Source organism: Pomacea canaliculata, linkage group LG6 (genome assembly GCF_003073045.1).
Source record: "Pomacea canaliculata isolate SZHN2017 linkage group LG6, ASM307304v1, whole genome shotgun sequence".
NCBI classification, from domain to species: Eukaryota; Metazoa; Mollusca; class Gastropoda; order Architaenioglossa; family Ampullariidae; genus Pomacea; species Pomacea canaliculata.
Genome location: NC_037595.1, coordinates 15113310 through 15141047, shown reverse-complemented (window position 1 = coordinate 15141047; position 27738 = coordinate 15113310). Strand labels below are relative to the sequence as shown.

General features: G+C 38.6%; 1 protein-coding gene and 1 long non-coding RNA gene across 2 annotated transcripts; both read left to right on the top strand.

Moving 5' to 3' along the window:
- The first annotated feature begins 2 nt into the window (after positions 1-2).
- On the top strand, positions 3-5242 carry LOC112567113. Its single transcript, XR_003099748.1, has 3 exons — positions 3-2340; positions 2690-2961; positions 3584-5242. It is a non-coding gene; the product is annotated as an uncharacterized LOC112567113 (long non-coding RNA).
- A 1327-nt stretch (positions 5243-6569) lies between these two features.
- Positions 6570-26396, top strand: LOC112566799 (RYamide receptor-like). The gene is made up of 2 exons (XM_025243163.1): positions 6570-11532; positions 23684-26396. Exon 2 carries the CDS (start codon positions 23818-23820, stop codon positions 25006-25008), a length of 1191 nt encoding a protein of 396 aa, XP_025098948.1. The 5' UTR covers positions 6570-11532; positions 23684-23817; the 3' UTR covers positions 25009-26396.
- Positions 26397-27738: the final 1342 nt, after the last annotated feature.

Sequence of the window (27738 nt, the reverse complement as noted above, 5' to 3'; positions counted from 1 at the left end):
AATACGGTCATCAAAGTGTGATTCCTGGAGGTGTAACTTGTGCTAGCAGGATATATCCTGTGCAACCCTGTGTGAACATTTTTTGAAAATTCAATTACACCTACCTAATAATTTTCTTTGGATTACATAATAAGTGACTGTTTATGCAGGATTCAAATGTAAACATTTTTGTTCCACACAGTTTGATCTCTTATTATTAGTTTCAATTTTTTTTCTAACTTTTACAGTTATTTTTTTATGATTTTTTGAAATTGGTCAATTTCCATGCGCACAGGGTAATGTGACCTAGTAGAAGCCTTAAGCAGCGATTGAGTTAATGACCGCAATGAGGTAAACCAAACTACTGAAATGACAATGACCATTAACCAAAACAGTCACCCACCTTAGACAGCAGATTCTGTGACAGAGACCTGTGACAATCTTTCAGCTGTCGTCATGTCTCTAATGAGGAAAGTAAATGAATACAGCAATAAGATTATGGAAAATAAAAACCTAAAAGAAAGGATAATGCCAGTGTTGATAGCTATGCCACAAACCCTGTCAGGACTGATGGACTTACTACTGCATGGTTAGCACGCAGGTGAAGTTTATGCAGTGGAACAGTCAGGCACTAACTAGTAATAAACATGAACTATTAAACTTCATTAAAAGTAATCTTCCTGCAGGAAGTAAACTTCACCCGAGGGCCAGTACCACTTCCAGGCTATAAATTCCCACCTATGTACAAGTCAAACCGCTCAAAGGAGGAGGAGGAGTAGATATCTATGTCAAAAGTTGAATTGACAGTCACTGAAGTATTCCACCAGAAATAGAGATAATCATAGCTGAAATCACTTTGACATCAGGTAAAAAAACTTAAGATAGCCAACATATACATCCCTAGCACGAATAAATACAACAATAACAACAGATGATCTAACCAATGTCTTCCTATCAGCTAATATAATCCTAGGGGACTTTAACGCTAAAAACCCACTCTGGGATAGGGACAAATTAAAAGCAGACAAAGGAGGCAAAATGTTAGAATAAGCAATGAATATTTCTAATATGTGTTTATTAAATAATGGTCAACCCACTCATGTTTACTGTCAGGGTGACACAGACTCAACTTCAGCCATAGACCTATCGGTATGCACTCCAGAACTGGCGAATATCCTGAAATGGGAAGTTTATGAGGAAGATACCCTAGTGAGTGACCACTTCCCAATCATGATCTCCATGCAAATAACCAAACTACATCGCCCAAACCTTTAAACTTTCAGAATTAATGCAAAAAAAAACTAACTGGAGTCTGTTCCAGTCAATAACATTACTGAATGATATATGGCTTCCTGGCGATGACCAAGGCACTAAGACAGACAAACTGACAAACAGCATCATTATAGCTGCCAAATAGGCAACACCAAGAGGCATCGGCAGGGAATATAAATATGCTGGTCTAGCCTGGTGGAATAAAGACTGTTAAAAAGGCGATTAGAAACAGAAAACAAATTAAAGATATGGAAAAAAATAAAACAATAGAGAACAGAGTAGAATACAGGAAATCAAAGTCAATAGCAAAAAAACAAAAAACAACTATCCTACAAGCCAAACAAGAGGACTGGCACAGGTTTACAGAATCTTTGAATCTAAACGCCAACCTGACAGCTGGAAAAAGGTTAAACGACTTAATCAGGGCCCCAGATCTACCATGCCAACCCTGTTGAAAGATGGTTTGAAATATGAAACAAACCAAGAAAAAGCTAACCTCTTAGTGGAACAATTCCAAGAAGCTATAGTTCTGACTATAATCTAGACCCAGACGCTGATTTTTTTTTCCTAAACGTCCCAGTGAAAAATAGCATGGAACTTTATGGCAAATTTTTTTAAAAATCCCGACGCGCGATCTGGAGATCACAGTCACAACCACTGGAATTATTCCTGTGGTGTTCATATTTACTACTGTAAAAGTGATGCAAACAGAATGTGTTATATTAAGTTTGTATTTATATGTATTTATAATGCTTGATTAGCCAAATGCTATAAAATTACAGACAAAATTCTTATCTCATTATTTTAAATTTTCCAGGAAATTTTACCACTTGGGTACAGGTATCAAGTGACATAATTTCAACCAAAATCGGAGGAAAAAGAAGTCCTGCTGGCAATATTTAATACAGATGGTGAAGCAAGGCTACCTTGTGTGCCAGCAAAGGAGGGGGGCAAAAATATTTATAAACAATGCCAGCACAATACCAACCCGGTTTCTGCTACAGCCAACAGCCATCTTGGTTCCAAGAATTCAGAATGTCCAGCTCTGCTAACAACTGCTGTATGGAGACAGCTTGGGAAACTCAGCAGGTACTACTCTTGAAGTGTAAATATTATGAAGATCAAAAGAAAGATAATGAATATGGGCAAAGCAGTATGTTAAGTTTACACATATTTTGTCTGTTAATGTTCAATAACAAAGTAACTACAGTCTGTATGTCATTAATTTTAATAGTACTAAGCACTCCTCTTGAATTAAGAAATGTTTGTATGTATTGTTTTAGTATGTGCATCCATGTGGAACACTTCTTTTGTTCAACACTTACATAGTAAATATGGGGAAGATGACATTTGATCATTGTTGAAGCTGTGATGGGTGTATGGTTATGTAACTTTTGTAGCAATGAACAGTCAGTGAGATGTTACATCCTTGTTGCAGAGCAAAGAACATAAACCCACTTTTGAAAGATTTCCCTACATGCCTTGAATTGAACACACTCACAATCATAGTCTGTATAGTGCTGATTCTCTACATCATAGGGATGTAAATGATGAGACAATCGCCAAATTCAAGGGGCTTTTTTCAAAGGGCCACTCTCCATCTTCAGCACTTGAAATTCATAAGATGGATCTCCATATGGAACATGGAGTAAATTACATTTATCAGGCTGCTGACAGAGCTTTTTGTCCTGATCTGCAGTTTTGCCACAGGTACTTAATATCTGCAGCTGGTTTGTCAATATAATTAGATGTTCATAGCATTTTACATATGACTTGACCATAATTTCACCCGTTCTACATAATCCTGAAGTCCCTAGTGTTTCTTTACTTGTGCATTCTTATATGTTTACTTTACAATTAAAAATAAGTTCACATAAATATGTGCCTTGAGCATTAGAGCACAGCATAATTGATAATGTTATCCCCTTACAATCAGGGTTTTGGGAGTTCATTATATTATAGAATTTTATCAGAAACTGCAATATTGATTTGATGAAGAAATGAGAAGTAAATAGTGGCTAAAATGTCTATGATTTGACCATTGAGCTATTTTTCTTCTATTATAAGGGGTGTTGAATGTCAGGATAGAATCCTTAGTTTGGACAGAGCAATCATGAAACATGTCAGTTTTTTAAATTTTTATCTGTTTTTATTTTATTCTTGTAGCATTATTTAGCTCTTGTAGTAAAGTCGTCTTTTGATGAGCAAATATCACATGTGTATTTGGTTGATGTAAGGACTGAGCCATTTGAATAATTAACTGTAATTTATTCCAAAGAAAGAATTTAAGACACTCTTTACTATTTAATTTCTTCCTCCCCCTACATTTCAGGCTGTACAGGAAAATATTTGAAGAGAAATACTCTCCAACCTCTTCAAAACAGTTGATTGACAGCCTAGAGACAGCTTGTAGGACATTCAATGCAGAACAAAATGGGGAGTTCTGCAAGGTAAAACAAACAGCATCAGGGAAGATAGCCATAGCTGTCTGCACTCCCCTCATGATGAGAATGCACACACTGCACCGTGCAAGTGGTGAACTCGTTTTTATTGATGCCTCAGGGGGGTGGACAGGTATGACTTCAGAGTTTTCCTTCTTTTCACTCACAGTGTTGCAGGTAGACTCCCTTTAGGCTACCTTATTGTTTCTTCTGAAGCAACAGAAGTAATAACAAATGCTTTGTTACTGTATAAAGAACTTTTGCCATCTGATGCTTTTTTTGGAAGAGGTAATAGACGACCTCAGGTGTACCTCACAGATGACAGTAGTGCTGAAAGGCAGAGCCTGCAAGCTACATTCCCTGAAGCAACCTTTCTTCTTCTTCTACAAATAGACTCAGTTTTGTGTATAGATAATTACTCTGTAGATATATGTATTACTAACACTTTTTGATGCTTTAGTACAACTGTATGTAACCTTTCATGCAAATATGGGGTTGAGAAAAGCAATGAGCTGATATATAATTACCATTATTTCAATGCTATGTTCATTCACTAAAAGTTACTACAAATGGATAACAACATGAGAAACTGCAGTAACAATTATTTAATGCTGTTGAATCTTCAACAAAATTGAGTAAAGAACATTTGAGAACATTACATTATGTGAAATGTATATTTATGCAAAAGAAATGCCATCTAAATAATGTTGGGTATGAATACCACTTTATACTTTTATGGGAGTTTTTGAAAAGAGCATGATGTAAATTATTTTGCAAATTCTGCTGAGATAATCCAATCTCATACAAGTTTAAATATCTGGTAGCACTAAGAAAGATGTTTTAACAAAATTTATAAGAATAATCCAATTCCCAATATCATAGCAAATTCAGTGAAAAACAATTAAGATCAAAGTTGTTATTGTGTACATAGTGAACATTTAATTACTTTGTCTTCATTTACTTTCTGTGTATTATAGTTCTTCAAATATACTGTGCATATATCACATATTTCATTATTGTGTATCATACAGTTTGTTCTCTTAGGGTCCTGATTAAATTATTGGGACTTTGAGTATACATGTTTCAGTATGGTTTTACAAATGTCTGACAGAATGAAAGCCAGGGTGGACCAAAAACTTTTTTGTTATTGCTGACAAATGATAAATCTTTATTTACTAGGGTAACAGAATAAGCAAAAGTTGAGTGTTGTTTTTTTTTTTTTTTTTTTTGTTTTTTTTTTACATCTAGCCCTCTATGAATATATGAGAAACGTATATTATGCATTTTATATGAGAACGCTTTTTTTCATTTTTTTAGAAAGGAAGCGACTGAAGTCCTTGCTTAGCGTAGCTTTTGCCTTTGCCTTTCAGTTAGTGCATAGCTTTACTAAAAATGTCACCACTTACACTATACATCAGCCCTTTACTTTTCGTATGTTTTAAACGTGAACTTTACATATACCCATCGATCGCTGAATACTAGCTCGATCGTTTGAAATAACACATCACTTCGCAAAAGCGTATCCAACAACTTAATCTCGCAGTAGCTAGGAGTGGAAAGAAACACACATATAAAAATAAAAATATGTTCTTTCAAAAGCAATAACTATTATAACTGTACTGACGCAATTTTAAGCATCTGTTAGTGTAAAATATGAACATTTCAATATCAAAGTATGATATAGTAGAGATTATGTGTCTATCGATAAGACTGTACACAGCTAGATTACGAAAATTATTACTATATTATTACTATAATAATAAATATAATAATTATTACTATACTGACGCAATTTGAAACATCTGTTAGTGTAAAATATGAACATTTCAATATCAAAGTATGATAGTAGAGATTATGTGTCTATCGATAGGACTGTACACAGCTATAGATTACGAAAACCTATTGATTGCCAAGAGAAATAATGTAATCTAGCTGTGTATAATCTTATATAAAACCCACTACATACACACACACACAGACATCTGCTTATATATATATTTTTTCTAATACCCCTGACACACACATATATATATATACTTATGCCTATATATATAATCACCCCTTCCCCACAAACTTTCTTGCGATGCATTAGTTCCCACACAAACATTTGACTGAACAGCACGACAGTTGCAGCTCACTTAAGTTTTGATGATAGAAAGTTAATACTGTATATAGTTCCCTCTTTAAAAGAATAATCCACCCACCCATCCCCATTTCTAAGATCGCTGTGTATATAGTAGTGGGTCTTCATTAAATGGTTGACATAGAATATTTTATTGTTCATATTAGGGAAAGAATAAACAAAATACATAAAAAATTAGCTCCACCTAGATTTTAACATATAGTCGATCACGTCAAACAAAATAAATGGTCACTCGTTATATGGTTACATATGATTATATGGTTTCGCTTGACAATCAATAGGTTTTCATGAAAGGCTTGATAGAAAATTGAGCATATTAGAGAACGAAAACATCCCAACGCAAAACAAAACAAAAAAAAACTAAACCCCACTCTAAGATTTGAACACAACACCTATCAGTTGTGAAACGTCGTTTCTAACCACTAGGCCACAGAAGCCACCTGACAGTGCTCTCTAATCTAACCTACTTGTAGTTAAACATTGTCTTGCGTTGCGTTGTTGGGCTCTCATTTATTTTACCTTTACCTCTCATCAGTTTTAGGCTTTGAGTTATTTTGACTGTCGCAATTAATTTAATGCAGCCCTTCATAGTGTTTAACAGTAGTTGAATTAGCCCCAGAGCAAGTTTCATAGCTTTTTCATAGCATCCAAAGATTGAAGCGAAGGGTTTCTCTGAGCACGGTCGGCCAAGGTCGCTGACGTCACGCTTCCAAAGGCTTCCGAAGTTTTTCCCTTCACTGGGACGTTTAGGAAAAAAAAATCAGCGACCCGGACTTCAAATTACATAGGGTGCAGGCCGAACGAGACTTTCTACCTCCAATAAACCAAGGGGACACTTTTCAACTAACGGAAAAAATAACTATGGAAGAGCTTGAACAGGCCCTAATAACTAAAAGGCTGGGATCGGCTCCAGGCCCAGACTTAATCACATGAAATGCTTTGAAAATGTCATCATAAAACTAAACTTGCTATCTTAGAACTTTTTAATGAAATTCTTGATAAAAGTTCTTTCCCAGATATGTGGAAAACGGCTACGGTAGTCTCAATCTTTAAACCAGGTAAAGAGAAAACAACCCCCGCTAGTTACAGACCTATAGCGCTTACCTCGCAGTTAGGCGAGACGCTTGAAACAATTATCAAATCCAGACTCAACTACTACTGTGAAAAGAACCACATAATGCCCCCAAAGCAGAGTGGTTTTAGGACTAAACGTAGCACGATGGACCATATAACAGCTCTGCAGAAGGAAATAATCAACGCCCATACAGAAAAAAGAGTAAACCTGTGTGGAGTGTTCTTGGACATTGAGCGGGCCTATGACATGCTCTGGCATGACGGTCTGATCCAGAAACTCTACCACATGGGCACTCCAAATAAAATTGTCCAATTAATCAGATCCTTCTTATCAAGCAGAAAAATTTCAGTCAGAGTGGACAACCAGACGTTCAAAGAGGTAGTGCTTGATAATGGAGTGCCTCGGGGAGTGTTCTCAGTCCATTACTTTTTAACATAATGATTGCAGACCTCCCCACGACGTAGCAAACTGGTTAAAATTGTGTACTTTAGATTATCTTTTCCTAAAACCCAGGAAATCATATTTAGAAAACCTAACCAGAAAACAGACTATCCCAAACTAATACTTAACCAAATAACCATTGACTATAGCTCCCATGTACAATTCTTAGGAGTAATTTTCTCGGATAAAACCAAATGGTCCCCATACGTGGACAAAATAACGCAATCTGCCAAAAAAGGAATAAACCTAATGAGAGTAGTAAGCGGTAACAACTGGGGCACCCACCCAAAATCTCTACTTATCAAGCCCATGTAATCTCTACTTATCAAGCCCATGTAATGTCAAAACTGCTCTATGTACGTGGCCCCACTCTTAGTGCACTTGAGGTCTAACCAAATAGCCAAACTCCAATCAGTTCAGGCCACGGCACTAAAAGTAGTGTTGGGTGTACCTTCATACACACCAAACCTGTCAGTACTGGCAGAGACAGGACAAAAACCAATAGAACTGATTATCGAGGAGAGAACAGCCAATTACTACTACAAGACGCAGTGTCTCCTTCCAGACCATCCAGTCCGACATATCCACTCACAACCCCACAGACACAGAACAGGACGCCCCACCCCACAACCCACTATACAACATCACATCCAACAGTTAGAAAACACAAAAAGTGCAGAAACAAACATTACAGCACCCTACCCTCATACCGACATGCACACTCCACCTTGGACACTTCCACAACCGCAAATAGACACTGATCTCACTAAATATAGCAAAGAGGGCCATCAACACCTAATCACCTCAGAGATCAACCTCAAACTGGACACCATCTACAAGGACTACACGCAGATGGCTCCCACGACCCAGAAACGCTAGCAACTGGGCTGGGAGTCTATTGTCCTGACTACACAAACCTTTCCTTCAAACTCCCGACCCACACCTCCATTTTCACAGCCGAGATGACTGCTATACAGACAGCCCTTGAGACTATACACCTCAAACTGAGGGACACCACAAGACGAGAGTTCTTAGTACTATCAAAAAGATTACCAACGAAAATGGAGACGTCAGGTTCCTTTGGGTTCCCTCCCATATTGGGTTAAAAGGAAACGAGGAAGCCAATAAACTAGCCAAACTGGCAGTAAAACAAACTAACAATCATAAAATTACCACCCTAAACATCATCTGTTTCACCAGCAGAGAGGAGAATAGCAATAAAATCAGCAATAAAATTAAGATGGAATGAGAAGTACAAGATTGAAGGTAAAGGAACTAGGAGACTGATAGATGAACAACTCAGTACTACTCTGCTTGTCTTTGGCTCAAATAGGCCCCACCAATCCAAGATAGCCAGAATGAGACTTGGCGGAGAATATCTAACTAAATATAGAATAGACCCTCTTTCCTGCACATGTGAGGACAGGCTTAGCACTTCACATGTGCTTTTGGAGTGTCATGAAATCAAAGAAGAAAGAGATGTCTTAAGTCGGGTCTTAAATAAACACAGGCTAGCCTTAAACATTATCATCTGTCTTAACCCACCAAAAGACATATGGCACGCCATACTGTCATTGGTAGTGACAATGGTGGCACGCCACCCGTATGCTAAGCTCATATATAAACAGGTTTATATAGGTTGAACTAAATAGGTTGAGGGTAACCCTGACATGACAGCAAAAACAATGGCGGAAGCTCTGCTCAATAATTTTATTGTGCACTATGGGATGCCTCTCCGGCTGCATTCTGATCAAGGTGCCAACTTCGAAAGTCGGATAATCAAAGAACTGTGCCTGATAACGGGATGCCAGAAATCTCGGACCACCTCATACCACCCTATGGGCAACGGCATGTGCGAGCGGTTTGATCGCACATTGTTGAGCATGCTGGGAACGCTGAACGCACATCATGTTGTACCACTCGTGCATGCATAATAGCACCAGACACGAATCCATTGGCTTTCCCCCCTATTCATTAATGTTTGGGAGAGACCCCCAGCTGCCAGTGGACATTGAATTTGGGCTTGGGGAAAGGGGTACGCCTCAGCCCTGGACATGGACTCTGAGAGAGAAACTACGTGACTCATTTGCGCTCGCAACCGAAGTCGCGGAGGAAAGCCGAAGAAGACAAAAGAAGACTTACGACAGCAACACCCGTGGTGCCACCCTTGATGTTGGCGACAGAGTGCTCGTCAAAAGGCTAGCGTTCATGGTCAGGGTCTTCATGTCCAGAGTTGAGGATAGTCTCCTCTGACGAAAATCTGGTCTGACCGCTGCCATTCCACCTTGTCTCCAGGCCGAGGAGCTTCATGTTATAGTTCTTCATTTCCTGTGCAACCTGAGCTGATTTACCTCTCTTGTACAGGGTTCTGATGTTCCGGGTCCTTATCCTGGTTTTTGCCTTGGCCGTGAGAAGATTGGTCGGCGAGCTGGCTTCCCGAGAGCTTTCGCCAGCACGCGTCATATGCCCTTCTGGAGAGGGATCTTGATGATGATGATGATGATGTCTATTTATAATGCGCAGGTATCCATTCAGAAGAATGCTCATTGCGCAGCAATAAAAAAAAAGAAAAAAGAAATAATTCTACAAATAATTACAAATAAGCGCTTTGTAAAACGTGTCTTAATAGTCATAAATCAGTCGATGTCAGCAAGCTTGGGTCAAGCTTGGTGACCGGAGTTCTTGGCCGATTACTATTCCGCCAAGCTTTTTCCCAGTTCGCCATCGCAGCCGAATGAGCGATAGCGTTGCTCGCGCACCGTGAGCCTTGGCACTTGCTTAGTGGATATGTTTAATTGGTACTGGGCTAACCAATGTTACAAGAATTTCCCAAGCATGGCCCAAGCTTGGCCAAATCTTGCGTGTTTGCTGGGAATATCTATGAACTTCTCTTTCTCTATATCCTAGCTAGACTACTCAGCTCTTCGTCTGATGACTGTGCGCTCTCTACTCTTCTCATCAGAACAACCACATAAACTCCAAGGATTTTTAATGACTGCGCTGCAAAACAGCGGAGCCCTCCGATCTTTTCTTCCAAATCTGTCATCTACCTTTCATCGAATCCTTAATACGTGAACTAAAAATATAACTGTTCAACGGGCATTACATCAATCAACACAGCTGTCAAAAGTTGTGATCGTAGTCAATTGACTAGTCCGCCTTCTCTATATGTTTCTCTTTCCGTCCTTTATATTCTGTCCATGTCTGGTACTTAACGTAAGCGGTGAGAGCAAGCTACTTCCTGAACGTGATTATGCACTGTACAAATCACACTTTTTTTATTAGTAGTATTGTCACACTATAGTATTATTAATTATTATCAGCACAATTCACATACTGACGGTTGTATTGTCATTTTGCATACTTACCTTTTCTGAATTTGTGGTGAGAGAAATCGCACGAAATTTATTCAGATTCCTTTTCTTTACACAATTTTATATTACATGTATTTGTATTTTTTCTGTCCTGGAATACCCAGTGTTACCGACGACACGTTGTGCATTGCTTTTTTTTATTCGTGTCTTTGACAGCACTGTCACTGTCAAAGTTGATTTGGATGAATATTTAATAAACAATATTTTTGTCACAAATCAGTACCGCGACTTGCTTTTGTGATACTTGCTGCAGAAATACTTGTGAGACTTTCAGCGAGTTTCATCCAGACCTCTATTAAACAGATTTTTAAAAAATCGCAGAATAAGGTGTTTTTTAGGTTGCGTGTTTTTGAAACGACTGTTTCCGTACCCAGGAAGTAGCAACATAACACTTGGGCGATAAATATCAGATCTGTCTGGAAGCAATCAGTGTGCATGACTGCCGCCAGGAACGACGCCAAGTTACGAAGACATATTGCGCTTGTTTCTGCAATCTACACCAGCACGATAACGGATTTGACAGTAGCTTGTGCCACGCATATCTGCCAGAGCTTCAGAGTTGAACGTGCCGAGTCATTGCAGATAGAGCCGGCCTTCTTTCAGAAATTCATGGGGCAAAAGATAGCTAGAGGCAGCAAACTGCATTTTGAAGAAACACAGCCGAGCTTCTTTGAGGCGGTCTACCCCTAAACTTTGAAGAGTGAAATCTGCCAGATCAACGCGAAGCTGTGAGCTGACAGTCGAAAAGGAAGAGAACGCGAAGAAACGCAAACGCGACATGTATCAGTGAAGACCTTCATCTAAGTGGTAAGTTGCCAGAACAGAACTTATTTGGGTTTAAGAGCATTTTTGTTCTTATTATTGCTTCTCATTTTCGAACATGTTAATGACAACTCTCGACTATAAGAAAACTACTAGTGCTTTAATGCTGCACGATTAAAACAGATTCTAAATTTCTTTATATGGCTTTATTTTTCTGCAAAGATTCTACTATTCGGACATATTGTAATGTTTTCTGTGAAGTGTTATTATAAAGTATTTTCATCTAGTTGCTAGAAGATGTGATGTGGTTTGTCCGACACATTCGGTGCCTGTATGTTTTTGATTTTAAGTCATTTAAGCTATCATCCTCCTTTTCATTCTTTCATGTAATAACAAGTTTATTAGCAACACTTATTAGACATACTGATGAGAATTTGCTAAATGTTTATCTCCCTCCACATTCGACTTTTGGCGTACAGCTTTGTACAGGGGTTTTTATTTCTCGATTATTATTGCACGTATCAGTAAAAAAGCATTTGGTGGATAAATATCAGAAGTGCACAAGAAAGCTGTTTAAGCGTAGCCTCAGTGTTCTTAAGGCCAGGCACCGGTCGAAAAAAAAAAAAATTTGTTTCACGGGAAACAATCCAAAATGGCGCCTAAACAAACATTTTAAAAAGCTTAAAACTTCGTCAATTTTGTGAGTAGACTCAAAATTCTGTTTGAAATAGTTACCTAAAAGAACAGATCTACAATCAAGTGACGGGTATTTTGTAAAATCGGCATAGTTTTTTATGATTTTTTTGTAAAACACTGTTAAATTTTACGAAATTTTTATTTAAAACGGTATAATTACCAAACTACTAAGTAGTTCTTTAAAAGCTCTCATAGAAATGTTTAAATTTGTATGAAGAAAAGCTCAACCAAATTGCAGGTCTATATCTCTTGTCAATAAAAAGTTATAGGCTTATAAAGTAAACAGTCTATAACCAAAACAAGAAACTGAGAAAACGAGGAAAGAAAAACTGAAAGCTTAGTAACTACTAAAATACTCAATATTTTTTAAAAAAGCTCTCACTGAAATGTTTAAATACGGATAAAGAAAACTTAATTCAAATTTTAGGCCTGTATCACATGCAGCGGCGGCATTTGTGGGTGGCAAATGGGGCGGCTGCCCCAATCCCCGCTCTCGAAGGGGCCCCGCGCTTCAGCCCCCGAGGTCATCTTTATGACTTATTAATTGCTAGCTGTGTTAAACAAGTTGTGACAAAATTTGATGTTCAGAAAACACTTCTAAGTTCTAATTAAGCAAATTATTGAACCCATGTCTTCACGTTAAGCCCGACAATAATAACAAGCAGTTTATGAAGTTATCGTCACCATATTATTTCGCTTTAAGAAAAAACTGCTACTGTCACAAACGGTGGGAAAGATTACGAACAATTAAAACACTAAATTCGTGCGTTATTTCGCGAAATTGATCCAGCCTATCTAACTGTATATAAATCAGTGCTTCCGGCATCATATCAATATTGATACACGTACTCCATTACCCTGGCCCCGCGCGGATGGTCGGTCCCAGCCCCAGCTTATTCCTAACGCCGCCTCTGAGACCATTACCCCGGCCCCACGCGGATGGTTGGCCCCTCTGATCACATGTCAGTAATTATAAAGTTATAAGCTTTTAAACTAAACAAACGTAATAAAACAAGAGACTGAAAAGGTGAAGGAAAACAAAGTGAAAGCTTAGAAACTACTAAACCATTAATTATTTTTAAAAAGCTCTTACGGAAATGCTTAAATATATATATAAAGAAAACTTCATTCAAATTTTAGCCCTATATCACATGTCAATATAAAGTTATATGGATTTTAAGTAAACAAACTGTAACAAAAAGAAGGAACGGAAAAAGCGAGAACAGAAAGTTCAAGCCTAGTAACTTTGTTTTATCTAAGCATTTCGTGTAATTTACCTGTTGAATGAAAAATATAACCATCTTTCCATGTCTTACTACATATAACTTTAACATAACTAATAAAATTAATTATTTTATTCACTTTTAGAAAAGCCAACATGGTTGTGCTGTGTACCCAAATGTTGACTAGGCTTCAGAGAAGTACACAGTAATAAAAACATTGAGCAATACAGTTATAGGTTTTGTTAGTTAAATAGTTCAGTGTCCACTAACTTCATGGTTTTTGCCATCTTTGGTCTTTTGCTAACTAACACTTAGTTATGCTGTCTCACATATTGCTTCCAATTTTTGTGAGCATCTACTGAAGTAGCAGCATTAGTAGGAAACACTCATCTTTCTTAGCCTTCAGTTGCAGGGTGATGGGATGATCATCAACATATAATCAACATATAATTCTTTCATTAAAGAAATTATTTCTAAAGCTTACATATCTTGATTTCATGAAACTTTATACTTTTATTATCATTACTAACAATCGACAGTTGTTTATTAGAGATGCACAACTCCGGGGTGACTACTGCTGAAAACAATGGAAAGGCCAGTTGTATAGTCAATCACTGTTTCGTGCCAATAAACACACAGTCAATTACATTGAATCAAAACATTTCTTTATTCATCAAACAAAATATTGTCAGCCAATTTCTTGAAACAAATCATTTTAACTACAAGAATTCAAGCTTAGACTGACATAACCAAATTCAGAAAAGGGATATCAGAAAGAAGAAAGTCAGTATCGTGTGTCCACCGAGTTGTTGACAATGGAAAGATCTTTCGTGTGCACTGCATGTTTTCTACTGTTCTGTTCTGCCTTGTCGTAAGGATGTGTTGCAACTGCACACATTTTCGGGGTTCAGTGACCTTTTATGCTTGACTACTGTATTGATACTGTGTACAAAACCAATCTGGATTTGTTGATTGTTCACCCACACACGGGAAGTCACCCCCGATTTTACAATGTCACGTGCTCATGAAGGGGGAATTCAAGCAGTAATTCCACCCCTTCCTCCCCACATGACCTCCATCCACCCACGTCGTCAAAACGGCAAGTTTTCTTATGTTCAAATGCTTTCATTAATGTTTTTATGTTTATTTAACTCCTGTTATATTGTATTATAACTATTCTCATTAAAAATAGCCCACCTAAATAGCCTGTAACTTTCAAATATTAGCGAGTCAACAGGGGCTGGGAACCAATTAAATCTATTTCCTTTATTTCTTATGGGAAAAACTGCCTCGGATAACGAACATTTCGGATAAAGAACAACATTCCAGAACGGATTGTGTTCGTTAACCGAGGTTCCACTGTATTTTCTTTAAACTTTTACAGATTTCTTTCGAGTTTTTGATGCACAGATTAAGCCAGTGCTGTACGTCGTACGCTTCGTGGCGCACTGTAGAGCCTGCGTATCGTTTTTGTTTGAAAACGATTTTACATATACAGTGGAACCTCGGTTAACAAACACAATCCGTTCCACAGGTTCCACTGAGCAAACAAAGGAAATTTATAACTGTGAAATCATGAATAAGTACGAGGCCCTTTCAGGACTGATAGAAGAGTCAGGGTAAGAACACTGGTAAACTCTCAAGAACATTTGGAAGACAATTTGTACACATGTTCTAGGGAAAAAGGGAAAGAAAAACAAGGAATTCCATTGGAATGAACTGAGGCCATCACCAAAGCCTTGTACAAGAAAGGTGACCTTAACAACCCCAAAAATTATAGAAGAATCTCATTGTTAAATTGTTAAATATAAATAGTAAGTTGTACAGGTATATATTAAACCAAAGACTTTCTAAATGGATTGAAGAAAATCAGGTTATAGAGGATGTACAAGCTGGTTTTAGACACATTACAGTACAATAGATAAAATATATACGCTCTCAGCTATGGTACCAAAAAAGTTTTACGTTGCACTTATAGACTTCAAAATAGCATTTGATTCTATTTGTATGGAAAAAGTTGTGGCTAGTTTTGAAAAGAAAGAGGGTCAAAGGACAAAGGGTAAACGTTTTGAAGAGTATGTATAAAGCTGCTCAGGGCAAAGTTAGGGTAGGTTGTGATGTTATTGATTCTTTCTTTTGCCTCAAAGAGTTAAAGCAGGGGGGAATGTAGTCCTCTCCTCCTTTCTCTTTTAATTGACACGTTGGCAAAGAATATTATTGAGCCGAGTAAACATGTAGTGCAGCTAAGCCCTGAACTACTACATATTTTAATCCTGTTATTTGTTGACGTATTGCTTACCTCAGACACCCACAAGGCCATCAAGCTCAGCTAGATATTTTTTTATAGTACTAGTAAACAGCTAAGCCTGGTTATTAATTTGAAGAACTCAAGTATTGTTGTATTCCGCAGTGGGGGTTACATGCCAAAGAGGGAGAAATGACACATAGTAAAAGTAAAAGTTGTAAATGTGTACTAATATTATGAGGTTTTTTTTTTTCAACACGTTTCTCCTTTTCTCATGCTCTTGAGCAGGGATGCCCAACCTACGGCCCGCGGGCCATATCCGGCCCGCGAAACTTCTGCCCACAGTGCAGGAAATCGGCATGTTAGTAATTAAAAAAAAAAAAAAAAAAAAAAACCGAAAAAAAACCCCACGAAAAAAGGGAAGAAGTATTTATCCCTACGTAGGGGCGTCTCTCAATCTTTTTTTTCGATGGACGAACATTTCGATTCAGTGCTCCGACTTGGTGTCTCTACGATAAGGCCGGACATTCAGAAGTTGGTTTCGGGAAAACAACTTCAAAAATCCCACTAATTACTACATAATTAATGGTAAGTACAACTTGTTTCTAATAAAAAATGGTATCTGCTCTATATTTTTTTTCTTTTTTTGTATTTTTGCGGTGAAGTGGCCCGCGACACGGCTGTCCGAAATGGATATGGCCCGCGACACGGCTGTCCGAAATGGATATGGCCCGCAGGCCGAAAAAGGTTGGGCATCACTGCTCTTGAGGATGTTGCATGCTGTGTCCAAAAAAGTGTAATTGGCATTCTACGTCGTCGCGTGTTGCTTGCTGCAGCGGTGTGTCCGGTTGTTTGATCTGACGGACAGTGGGGCGGGGACCCTATTAGCGTGGGAAGGACGGAAGTTTCCCTCTCCCCAAGGATAGACCGGGACTTTTATAGTGAAAGGTTAACAAACAGGCAAAGGGTTAACAGACTGCCGTCAGTCAGCGATCTGAAGACGGAGTGCTGTTAACCACCAGCGTGCAACCAGGCAGGTGTTTGAGGTGTCAGCGGACTGTTGACTAAGCGCCGAGAATCTGCTCGTGTGCACGGACTGGGCTTGACAAGAGGGCGTGACGCCGTAACTGATCTGTGGCAGTGAGCAGCGAGTTGTCTCAGGCAGTGGCCTGGGAGGGGGGATAACCTGTTAGAGGGGCGTGTTTAGACGTGCGTGGATGTGTCCGAATTTTTTTTTTAAAGTTAGTGGTGGGGCTGTCCCTTGTTTGTTTTGTTTTTGCAATCTGTTGTAATGGTTTTTTTTCTTTTCCTTTTCTTTTTCTTATCTTTTGAGTTGGTGGTCGTACTCTGCGACCGCCAATAGACCTCAGTTTTGTATTGTAACTCGTGTGCACGTTTTGTGTCCACTGAGGAAAGATTGGCTTCGTTGCTCGCGTCGGGAGCGTGGAAGTTTGTGTGTTTGCGAGTGTGTCTGTGAGAGAGCAAGCCCCGCGACGCCCGATCGCGTTACGCGACATACGTATGCTGTGGACACATGGTGTATATTCATCATCAATTTTTTTTTAAACTATTGAATGCACAAATATTCTTCTTTTCTTCTTCTTGGTCCTGTTCGCCCCTAGTGGTGCATAGGTCTGCAACCACATCCCTCCATCGGACCCTGTTTTGGGACCATGTCATGCCAGCTGTCTCCACCTCTCTGTGGGCCGATCTCCTCCACGTCTGTCTGGGTCTCCCAACCCTGCGCCTTGTCTGGTTAAATTGCTGGCCGGCTTTGGTAAGGTGTGACTGATCCAGCCCCTCCCCCTTCCGCTTCTTGATGTCTTGGCTGGCAAGTATTTGGTTGGTTCTCTCCCACAGGTCTGTATTGGAGATCTTCTCGGGAATCAGATGTTGAGAATGTAGGGCAGACATCTATTGACGAATGTCTGTAAACTTGTTCGTGATAGCATTTGTCACACGCCATGTTTCAGATCCATACAGAAGGACTGACTTTACATTTGTGTAAAGATGCGGATCTTGGTGTGTAGAGATAAAGCCTTGGTCGTAGGGTGTGGAATGCAAGCCTGGCTTTGTTTATTCGGTTTCTTACATCTTCATCTGTACCTCCATCTTTGCTGACTATGCTGCCAAAGTAGGTGAAACGGTCAGACTCTGTAATACATTCTCCATGTAGTTGGTGTGGGGCTTCTTGCTTATTGTTGACCCGCATTATCTCTGTCTTCTTGATGTTGATGGTCAGGCCAGTCATCGTTGCTTCTTCTGCAAGCTGAGTGAGCTTTGTGCATGTTGTTGCTTGTGAGACATGCTGATGTAATCCACAAAATCGAGATCCTCAAGCTGCATGGGGAAGGTCCACTGAACGCCCGTGTTGCTGTTAGAGGTTGTTCTCATGATCCAGTCTATGACGATCAGGAAGATTGTCAGCGAGAGCATACAGCCTTGCCTCACTTCAGTCCTCACAACGAAAGGGTCAGCCAGCTTTCCGCTGTGGATCACCTGGCATGTTGTCCTCATACAGCTGCTGGATGATGGCAATAAGCTTTGTTGGAATGCCGTAGTGCTGGATCAGCTTCAAGATGGTTTCCCTGTCTACAGAGTCAAAAGCCTTCTCCAAATCTACAAATGTTATGTATAGTAGCGACTGCTATTCGATAGACTGTTCGATAATATTTCGTGTTGTAGCGGTATGGTCTGTGCATGATTTACCCTGCCGAAAGCCTGCCTGTTCTTGTCTCAGTCTCTTGTCTAGGCCCTAGGGCATTCTTCAGTCTCTCCGGGATGATTCTGGTCAGCACCTTGCTAGGAATGGACAACAGCCAATTGCTCCACTGAGTCAACTTGCCATTTTGGGGTAGCTTTACTAAATAGCCAAGCTTCCAGTCTGCTGGAACTTGGTTCAGTTCCCAAATTTTCTGCAGCAGGGGGTGTAGCATCTCTGCTGCAGCTGTTGGGTCTACCTTGAGTGCCTCTGGAAGAATGCCATATGGGCCTGCCAACTTGCCCGAATTCAAGGTCTTGATGGCTTTGATGACTTCTGCCATGGTTGGTGGGTTGGTTTTCACTAGGAGCTATTCAGCGGCTGGGGCAATGTCCCAAGTTGGTGGTGGTCGGTTACGTATTTCATCAAAATGTTCCACCCAAAGAGATCTTTGTTCTGCATCAACGGTAATGACCCTGCCATTCTTATTCTTTATTGGCCTGCACGCATTGGTGTTTTTCCTTCCTGATAGAATTCTTATAATTTGTTTTATAGTCTCTTTGTGTTATTTTGCCCAGCTGCTTGTTCTGCCTCTTCTGCCATCCTATGTGCGAACTGTCTCTTGTTGCCTCTTGCACTCTTCATTTCTCAGTTCATCTCCCAGTACTTTACTCCGAGCTTTTTTTCCTGCTGGTCTTGACATTGGTTGATCTTCTGCTTCTGCTCTTTCCTTTCCTCTTTCTTTTGCCAGGTCTTTAAAGCCAGCCATTCCTTATGCTGTTTTCCTTTTTTCCCCAGAACGTGTGTCCACGTCTCTTGTAATCCTGTCCAGTGGTTGCCTACTGTTTCTTCCTGGAGTCTGTCCAGCGCTGCAAACCTGTTTTTAACTTTGCAGTTGAACTCTTCTTGCTTTCTATGGTCTCTAAGAAACTGCACGTTGAATTTGTGGTGAGTCTGTCTGATGAGTCATGGAAAGACCTCAGCTTTATCTTCATGGTTGCTATATGCAGGTGGTGCTCTGTGGCTGCATCTACAACTCGCTTTACTCTGACATTCAGCAGACTCCTTCTAAACTGGCGATTAATGGTGATGTGATTGATCTGGTTTTCTGTATGTCCATCTGGTGAAGTCCAGGTGGTCTTGTGAATGGTTAGGTGTGGAAAAACTTCCTCTGACTACAAGGTCATTGAACAAGCAGAACTGTGAGCAGCTCACCATGCTTTCCGATTACGTGTCCTTTATCTGTGTTGTCATTTCCAACTTTGGCATCCATGTCGCCCATTATGATCTTTAGGTCTCAAATTTACATCCCCCAAAATAAGAATCTTCTCCTTTGTGAGTAAACTGTCCAGCAGCATAGTAAATTCCTCATGAAACAGAGAATCAGAAAGCTTATTCTTTTTAGATGGAGGAGGTCTATACAAACAAATGATCTCTAATGTCTGCTTGGCTAATGTCAGTCTTGCTGTTATGTACTCAAAGGACCTGTACTGTGTTTGTCCCTTCAGCACTGTAAATTTCAAATGTACTTTAAATAAAACTCCAACTCCACCTCCACTCCTACCACTCCTGGGATTTTGTGCAAATGTATAACCCTGTGGCGTAAGGTCTTTGATTACTGATTCATCGCCTATCTCTTTTAACCATGTCTCTGACAAGAAAAATACATCAAAGTCATTATCCAACACTAAATCATGAATGTCCACAGCCTGGTTGCAGACTGACTGCACATTTAAGTGACCAACACATCTACTTATCACATTTTTCGTTTCTAGTGAAAGTCGCCCGCTCTTTGACAAAGGAAAATTCACAATAAAATTTAGGTCACCTTTCTTTTTCCCACCATTTGTACCTCGTTTGGTGCTTAGGTGTAGTAGTGGTGGAGATTTACATTTTTCGCTTAGACCGTATTTCCTCAGCCTCTCCTACCTCTCTTTCACTTTTTTTTTCTGATGGACGGTCGAGTCTTGAGGTAGGATATTAGTTGGAAAGGTGGAAGTATCATAAATGAAGGTCGCCGAAGTAAGAGAGAGTGCGAGAAGGTACTCACGGCTATACAACATAGTGGAGGTCCGCCATGTGAGAATTTAAAGTGAGACTAAGTTTGAGAAAAAAGAAAACAGTACGAGCAGTAGGAATCAGATCTAAGGTAATGGCGGAGAGCGTAACCGTTACAGTAAAATCCACAGAAACAGAAAGCAAGGCAATAACAAGCAGTTAAACAGCAACAAAGTAAAATTTAAGAGAAACAAATACAACTTGTAACTAAAAGAAATCTAAGGATATGGAAGAGCAAAGACGTTGCACAAGAAAGCAACAAAATCACTGGAGAACAAAGCAACTCAGCCTGTCAGGCGTAGCCTCGTTTCCAAAATCTTCCCGTCCAGGCTCTAGTTGTGCAGTTAATGTATTTGCGGTTTCTGTAACTTTTTGTTTTTTTTTACAGGGTGGGGTTGCTAGCCCCACGCCCTACTCTCCTCCTTCATCCCAGCTTGGGACCGGCAGGTTATCTGGGTGGTTTCCAGGTGGAGTTGCATAAATATTACCTATGTTTATATACGGGGGCTGAGGTATGGGGATTGGGAAGGGATTTAAACATTATTGAAAGTGTTCATTTATTTGCATTGAAGTGTTTTTAAGTGTCAGTCTTGACACACATTATGCTAGATATCATAGCATAAATTTGTATACTCTATGTATTCGCTACTGGCTCCAGGTCCATCGAAAGCCCGCTAACCGAATCTCACATAAAGCATACCATATGCTGTTGAATTGACATCTTCAAAACAAAAAAACAAGGATGTCTTTTTTTTTTACTGTATAAATAGGGTTTTGGCTATGTGTGGGGAAAATCAGGGCGTGGAAGACGCGAAGGTGTTCTTTAGAGAGTTTGAATGAAGGCTTATTAATAATTGATATCGAGATTGGCATGGAATTATTACAAAATTTTCAGTCGTAGATCGTTTTTTATTTGATCGAACACTTATATTGGTTTTTTATATGCATATCTGAACGATGTCCAACACATAGGAATCCATAATTCTTTAAGATGTTTTCGACTCAGGGTTTCATATGTTTGTCACATCGTTTGCGTTTTGTGAACAACTCAATTAACAATGCTAATTGCCTGTCATGTCTCTTTTGTCCAGGTATTGTAGTGTCGGGATTGCATGTTATGTTCGTATGTCCAAGATACAGTGTATTGAGAAAGAAATTTATGCCTAGAAAGTATTACCAATCTCAATCTGTTTTTTGTTTTTTTTTTTTTTGTTTGTTTATTCGTGATACTAGCAAATACTAGTTAGTATATAATTATATAGTTAATAATGCAGCAAATCACATCTTTTATACAGGCATTTGAAGTACAAAATTTAACTAATCGTTGCCTATTTAATTCATCATACTGGTTGTGTAGTTTAGGAGGTATGTTTTATTGCTTTATATTGTACTTTGTACTCTTTAGATTCCCCTTGAAACGGGTCGAAGGCCTCTTCAATAAATCAATTAATCAGTGTCTCGAGTTTCTCTTTTCTTCCAGGACATGGAGTAATAGGATGACTTGTTATTTGGTTTACTAGTGAACACTTGTCTGTTGTCTATCGTCCTTTCTTTGATCGCTTCTCTTCTTGACTCTGCATTAAGGTCAAGTCTTGTATGATACAGTTGGTGACTTCAGGTCACCTCAGGCTAACACAAGATCACAGCTTGCAGAATTTATCAAGTGAACGGCATGTGGAATGAATGAGTTGTGACGATTTGCTCTGCACACAGGTATCGCGTACCTGCGGGCAGACCGCAAGAGTGAGAATTCACATGTCTATACATGATCAGAAATAGTGAGGCTACGGAATGCTTTCCTAAGGATTTTTGCTTAAGACATAAAACGCCGGATAAAAAATCCTTGGAGCTTTGTTGTTTCTCTGGTTTCTTAAGAGCATGCTCCTTAGGAGTGTCAGTATGCGCTTTTCAAATTTTTGAATTAAAAAAATATTACTGTTATGATTGATGCCTTCTGCATTTCACTGCACAGTCGTTAGGGCTGTAGAAGTAGCCAGTCACCAGTCGCTGGGGTTGGATTTCTTAAGGCTGATGACCCGACACCGTCCCTGCCTGGCAGAACATTGGGACGAAACCATGCCAAGATGTCTGTCTAACGATAGGGCATGGTCTGAAAGGTTACGCATGAGCTTGTTTTTCTCAGCTGTGAACACTTAGCAACATAAGATGGGGATTCTTATTAATTTAAGCAAATTTATTTGAATCGCATAAATCTGTTTGAGTAATTCATCTGTATATTTTGACATATTGTCACCATCTGTTGCACATGTGAGACTGCTATTGAGTGATTGTTAGTATCTGATGTTATGGCTAAAAATGCCTCCTGGGCTTATAGCCAATAAATGAAATGAGTCTGTTTGTCTGTTATGAACGGGGTAAGACTTTCTCCTGAGCAACATGGGGAACTCGAGAACAAGTGTCTTGTTTCCATAATTGTTAAGCGGTATTCAGACCCCACAGATGTTTCGTAAATGGAATTGTCATTATAAAGAGGCGGAAAAGGCGAAATGTGGTAAATAGGTAAAGTGTCAGGTAGTGCTCGGGGGAAGTCAACATCACCTTTTTAACTTTGGAAACAAGATACTTTTCTTTGAATTTTCCATTTAGATCAGGGGTGGGCAATTAATTTTCCCAAGGGGCCACATGAGAAATTGGGATGGTTTTAGAGGGCCGGACTAATATAGTTAACTCAGTTTTACCCAATACTGTATATATATATAGTATATATACTGGCGGGCGGGCCAGCAGGCGGGCCGGTCAGAGACAGGAGGCGGGCCGGATGCGGCCCGAAGACCGCCCCTTGCCCAGGTCTGATTTAGACCCATGGGCAAAGACTTGCCTTAGCTTCATAATTACCTCTCCAGAATAGTTATGACCTTTAATTGCATAGACAATAAATTTTTTATGAGGGCAACAGAATAATAAGTAAAACTTACATGCTTTTTTGCATTTAGCATTTGATCTAACGAAAGATAACTTACACCTTATAAGGTTTATTCAGAAATGTTTACTTACCTGTAAAACAACGGCATTAAAAATAGAAAATTCGAATTTTTACAAAAAACAGGGTTTTCTAATTTTATGTGATGATAAATTGTGAAATAGCTCAATCACAGTAATATATGCGGTAATCTAGAGAAAATGTGAACATTATTTGCAGCAGTGTTGTACTACTAAATTGCTTTACAATTACTTTCATGTATAAGAAAAGTGTTATCTCAAATTTATTTTGTGACAAAATGTTTTTAATATGATGACCTTATTCCATTTCAGAAGGCAGACAAGTACATGACAGAATCTCAGAAGAAATTTGTTCTCTGAACAAATCCACATAGTGAGAACAGCAAGTGCCTCCAGAAACATTCACCTGAAGCTAATACTTGGATTAAATCAGTGGTTTCCTAAAAATGACAGAACTGAGAGATGTCAGTGTCCTCTTGGGCAACAGCAAGCATATTTTAAATATTTCTTCCTTCCAAGAAAATGAAACCGAACATTATAGAGTTGCAAACAATTCGAAGAAACACCATCTTGGTTCTACCATGCCAGACCTTTCTTTTGATTCTGCAATGCATAAAGTGAATATCTATGGGGTTCCCCTTATTGTAGTTGTGGGAATTATAACAAATATATTAGCTTATGCAGTGTTTACTAAAAGCTATCTTCGTAAAGTAGCTTTAATTCCTTATCTTGCAGGAATTGCGGTATCAGACAGTGGGTTTCTCTTTACCTTTTTTCTGTCATTTCTAACATACAATCATGAGTTGCCACTTCTGAATCAGGTGGGACTTTGTCAATTTGGAACATTTGCAAACTTCGTTTTTTTGTTCCTTTCAAAGTGGTATTTGGTTGCAATGATGGTGGAAAAATTTATTAGTGTATTCTGGCCTTCCAAGAAGTCATCTATGTGCACTTCATTTCGAGCTAAAGCTGTACTGATCAGTTTAGCTGTTTTGGCCATTGTCTGTTACTCTTACATGATATATTTCTTTGGACCACAAACTAATAAATTTACTGGTCATCGATACTGCAATCCATGGCAAGAATTTCATAAACACTTCAGCAATCTGATGTTTGTTGATGCCTTTATAGTGTCTGTTGTTCCTCTGCTTGTGACTCTTGTGCTATTGAGTCTTATAATAATTCATGGATGCACCTGCTGTAGAGAATCATATGCTTTTGATAATGTCTGTAGAAGACACGACAAAAGCAAACAAGCTAAAGAGACAATGTTCATCAGTAAACTGCTTTTTCCTCTTGTTGCTTTGGATTTTGTGTGCCAGCTGCCACTCTCAGTCCTTCGTATCATTGGCTTATTTAACAGAGTTGGCCAAAAGGACCTAATACCTAAAGTGCAGCTTGTTGTACATCTTATCCATCTACAATTTTTTGCATGCAAATTTTTCTCATATGTCTGTTTCTCAAAAAACTTTCGGGCTGGATTAAGTGATGTTGTGCTTAATGTGTCAAAGGTTTTATCGAGAAGGTTTCACCGCACAACCTTCAGTGGTAATGAAATAGAAGAATCTGATTTGCAAAGTGCCTCTGCAAATCTACAAATTAGTACTTCTTTACATTTTACACAATCATCTGTGTAAATATTTAATATTGAATGATGTTTTTACAGGTTATTTTTGTGCCAAATTAGACATTTAAAACAAAAAATTTGAAAGTGTATACTTCTGGATAAGGAAATAGATAAGTTTTAAAAGAAATATTAAATAGGCTGGATAGATTTGTCCATAGAATTTTCTATTTATTTACATTCATAGATACACTGAATTACTGTTCTAGACATATAATTTACATAATTTTTTTCTCTTAAAGTTACTATGAATAGCTTAAATCATTTATCATTTGCTTTATACCATTTTAAAATGTTAAAAATAAATGACAAGACAGTCTGCCAAGAAAACAGTATTCAGAATTATGTACCAGTGTTTACAATTGTAAAACAGCTCAGAATTGACTGGACAATGTGACCCATCACAACATGAAGTTGAGTAGATAACAACTTGCTTGAAATATATTTTATGTAGACTGGAGAAGACCAAGCTTGCCATAGTTGATACTGCACAGCATATATCACTTTGGAGAGCCTTTATCCACTCACTCAATCCAACAGACTACACAGGCCAAGAGAACTAAGATGTTCATTTCTAGAAATGTTTACAAATATGTTGGATATATATATATGTATAATAAGAGACTATACAACCACAGAGAATACATTACTACCAGCAAGCTACACAAGTTTTGTCAAATGACTGGGCTGATTATTTTCCCAAATCAGTGAATTACACCCCTTTCATCCACTTAAACCTTCTAATCATGAATGAACATAATACATCTACTTGTCCTGGCTGCAGTCAATGGCAGAGGTGGATTATTAGACAAATGATTATTAGATGTTTATGTGAGATGTGTTTTTCCTCTTTCTGCTTATGGTGATGTTTGCAGGCTTCATACCTTGAGAACAGATAAAGCTCTGCATGCATTATCCTTTTTTTTTAACCTGCTGAACCTGTAGGTAAGGTGCCAAGGGATAGTTTTCCTGAAGTAGGGTGTCCAACTAAGCCTGCAGATTACAAGTAATGACCTTCCTTGTTGGGGGTAATTTGCATATTGGGCACTCAAATTTTTCATTACTCGTTTGTAATGCATAATTAATATTAATTGTTACAGTAATCTAAGTCATTTATATCATATCAATGTATCAAAACATTCATCAATATTTGTTGTAGCTGTCTTACAGTCTGTATGTATCATCCAAGACTACTTTTTAATTACATCATATTAAACATATTTAATAATATCAAGAGCATATCTGCCACTGTTGTTATTCACTGCCATTTATTGTGATTTTGAAGAAACAAATGTAAATAAAACTCCAACCTATCTTCCACCAATAGCATTTATCCTTAATGTCACTTTTAAACCATTCAAAATTTTAATTATGTATGCAAAATAAATGAGTTATAAAGGACTGGAACATATTTTCATAGTTACTGTTTTGTGAGTTTGTGTCTTGCAGTAAAAGATTTAACCAGACAGATTAAAATGCTAACTATTTAATGTAAAATAAAAATGCTGAAGGGGCATAATCCAGCACTTCCCTATTAGGTTCCCACAGACAATAACACTAATTAAAGTGTTGACTGTCCTTGACTTGAAAAAGAAAAAAATATTCTTATAACGACCAAATTAATAAGAATGGAATATCTATTGATAATAGTTGCTAACATGTTGAGGTCTGAAGAAAAAAATATATATCTATTTTAATAAAAAAAAAACCCAACAGAAATGTCAAAGAGAACAGAGATGAATTAATTGTGTCTGTTGATTTGCAACATCCTTCTTGGGTGGTCCACCAAGGCAGGAAAAGAAGTAGAATATGCTTGCTAGTCACATTGCCTCTTGCTTCATTGAAACAGCTTGGACAACTGCCTTATTTAAATGGCTCAAAGCAAGTATAGTGACTGGACAAGCTGGAGTGACTGGACGAACTCGAACTCAAATATTTAATTAACTTATAGCCATTGTCACTTTTTATGACAGACATCCTCTCACTCATCCAATCACCTATTCATTCATACCATTTCATCCCTATCATACATACAATCTGTATGCACACACTGTGTATATCCATTTATGCCCCTCTCATCAAACTTCGCTGTGTTGTCAACTCTCTACTGGATATATAATATCATGCTTCCTTCACACGTCATTTTCACACTCGCTTCTGCAAACGTGTGTAGTACTTTGAACATTCACAGCCATTGTAAAGATTCTCTGACTCGTCGTCAGCATCAGGATCAGCATCGGCGCGATCAAAGTGTACCAGTTAATGTCATCACCCGTAACAGCGGTAACACCATCTGGAAACACGATCGACCGACCAATTCAACATGGTCGTCTGAGAACAAGAGACTGTCATGTTTCCCCCGCAAGATAACTCAACGCTTGCCTCCATGTTAAGCTTTTCAAAGCCCAGTCTGTATCGTCAGCACAATTACAGCACGAACTAATATCCTCCATGATTACAGTCATTGAAGCGTGTTGAAATTGCAGAGTTAGTAACAGATCACCATCTCGATATTTTAATCATCCTGACACGTGGTTTAAGCAGTGTCGATCGAACTCCAGTGGGCTACTGTCTGAAATTATTCCCTCTTCCTACAAATCATCACTTACAAATCTCTAATCACTATAATCTCTCTTTTACTACTGCTTTATCGTTCCCACATACATCTTTTGAATGTGTACAAGTCTCTTTTCGATCGGCTCCCTATTGCTCGATACACCTGTTCTGCATTTATAGACCACCT

Bases quoted from the DNA above. Each gene is read 5' to 3' on its own strand.
- LOC112566799 (XM_025243163.1), top strand. From the start codon at position 23,818: ATGACAGAACTGAGAGATGTCAGTGTCCTCTTGGGCAACAGCAAGCAT.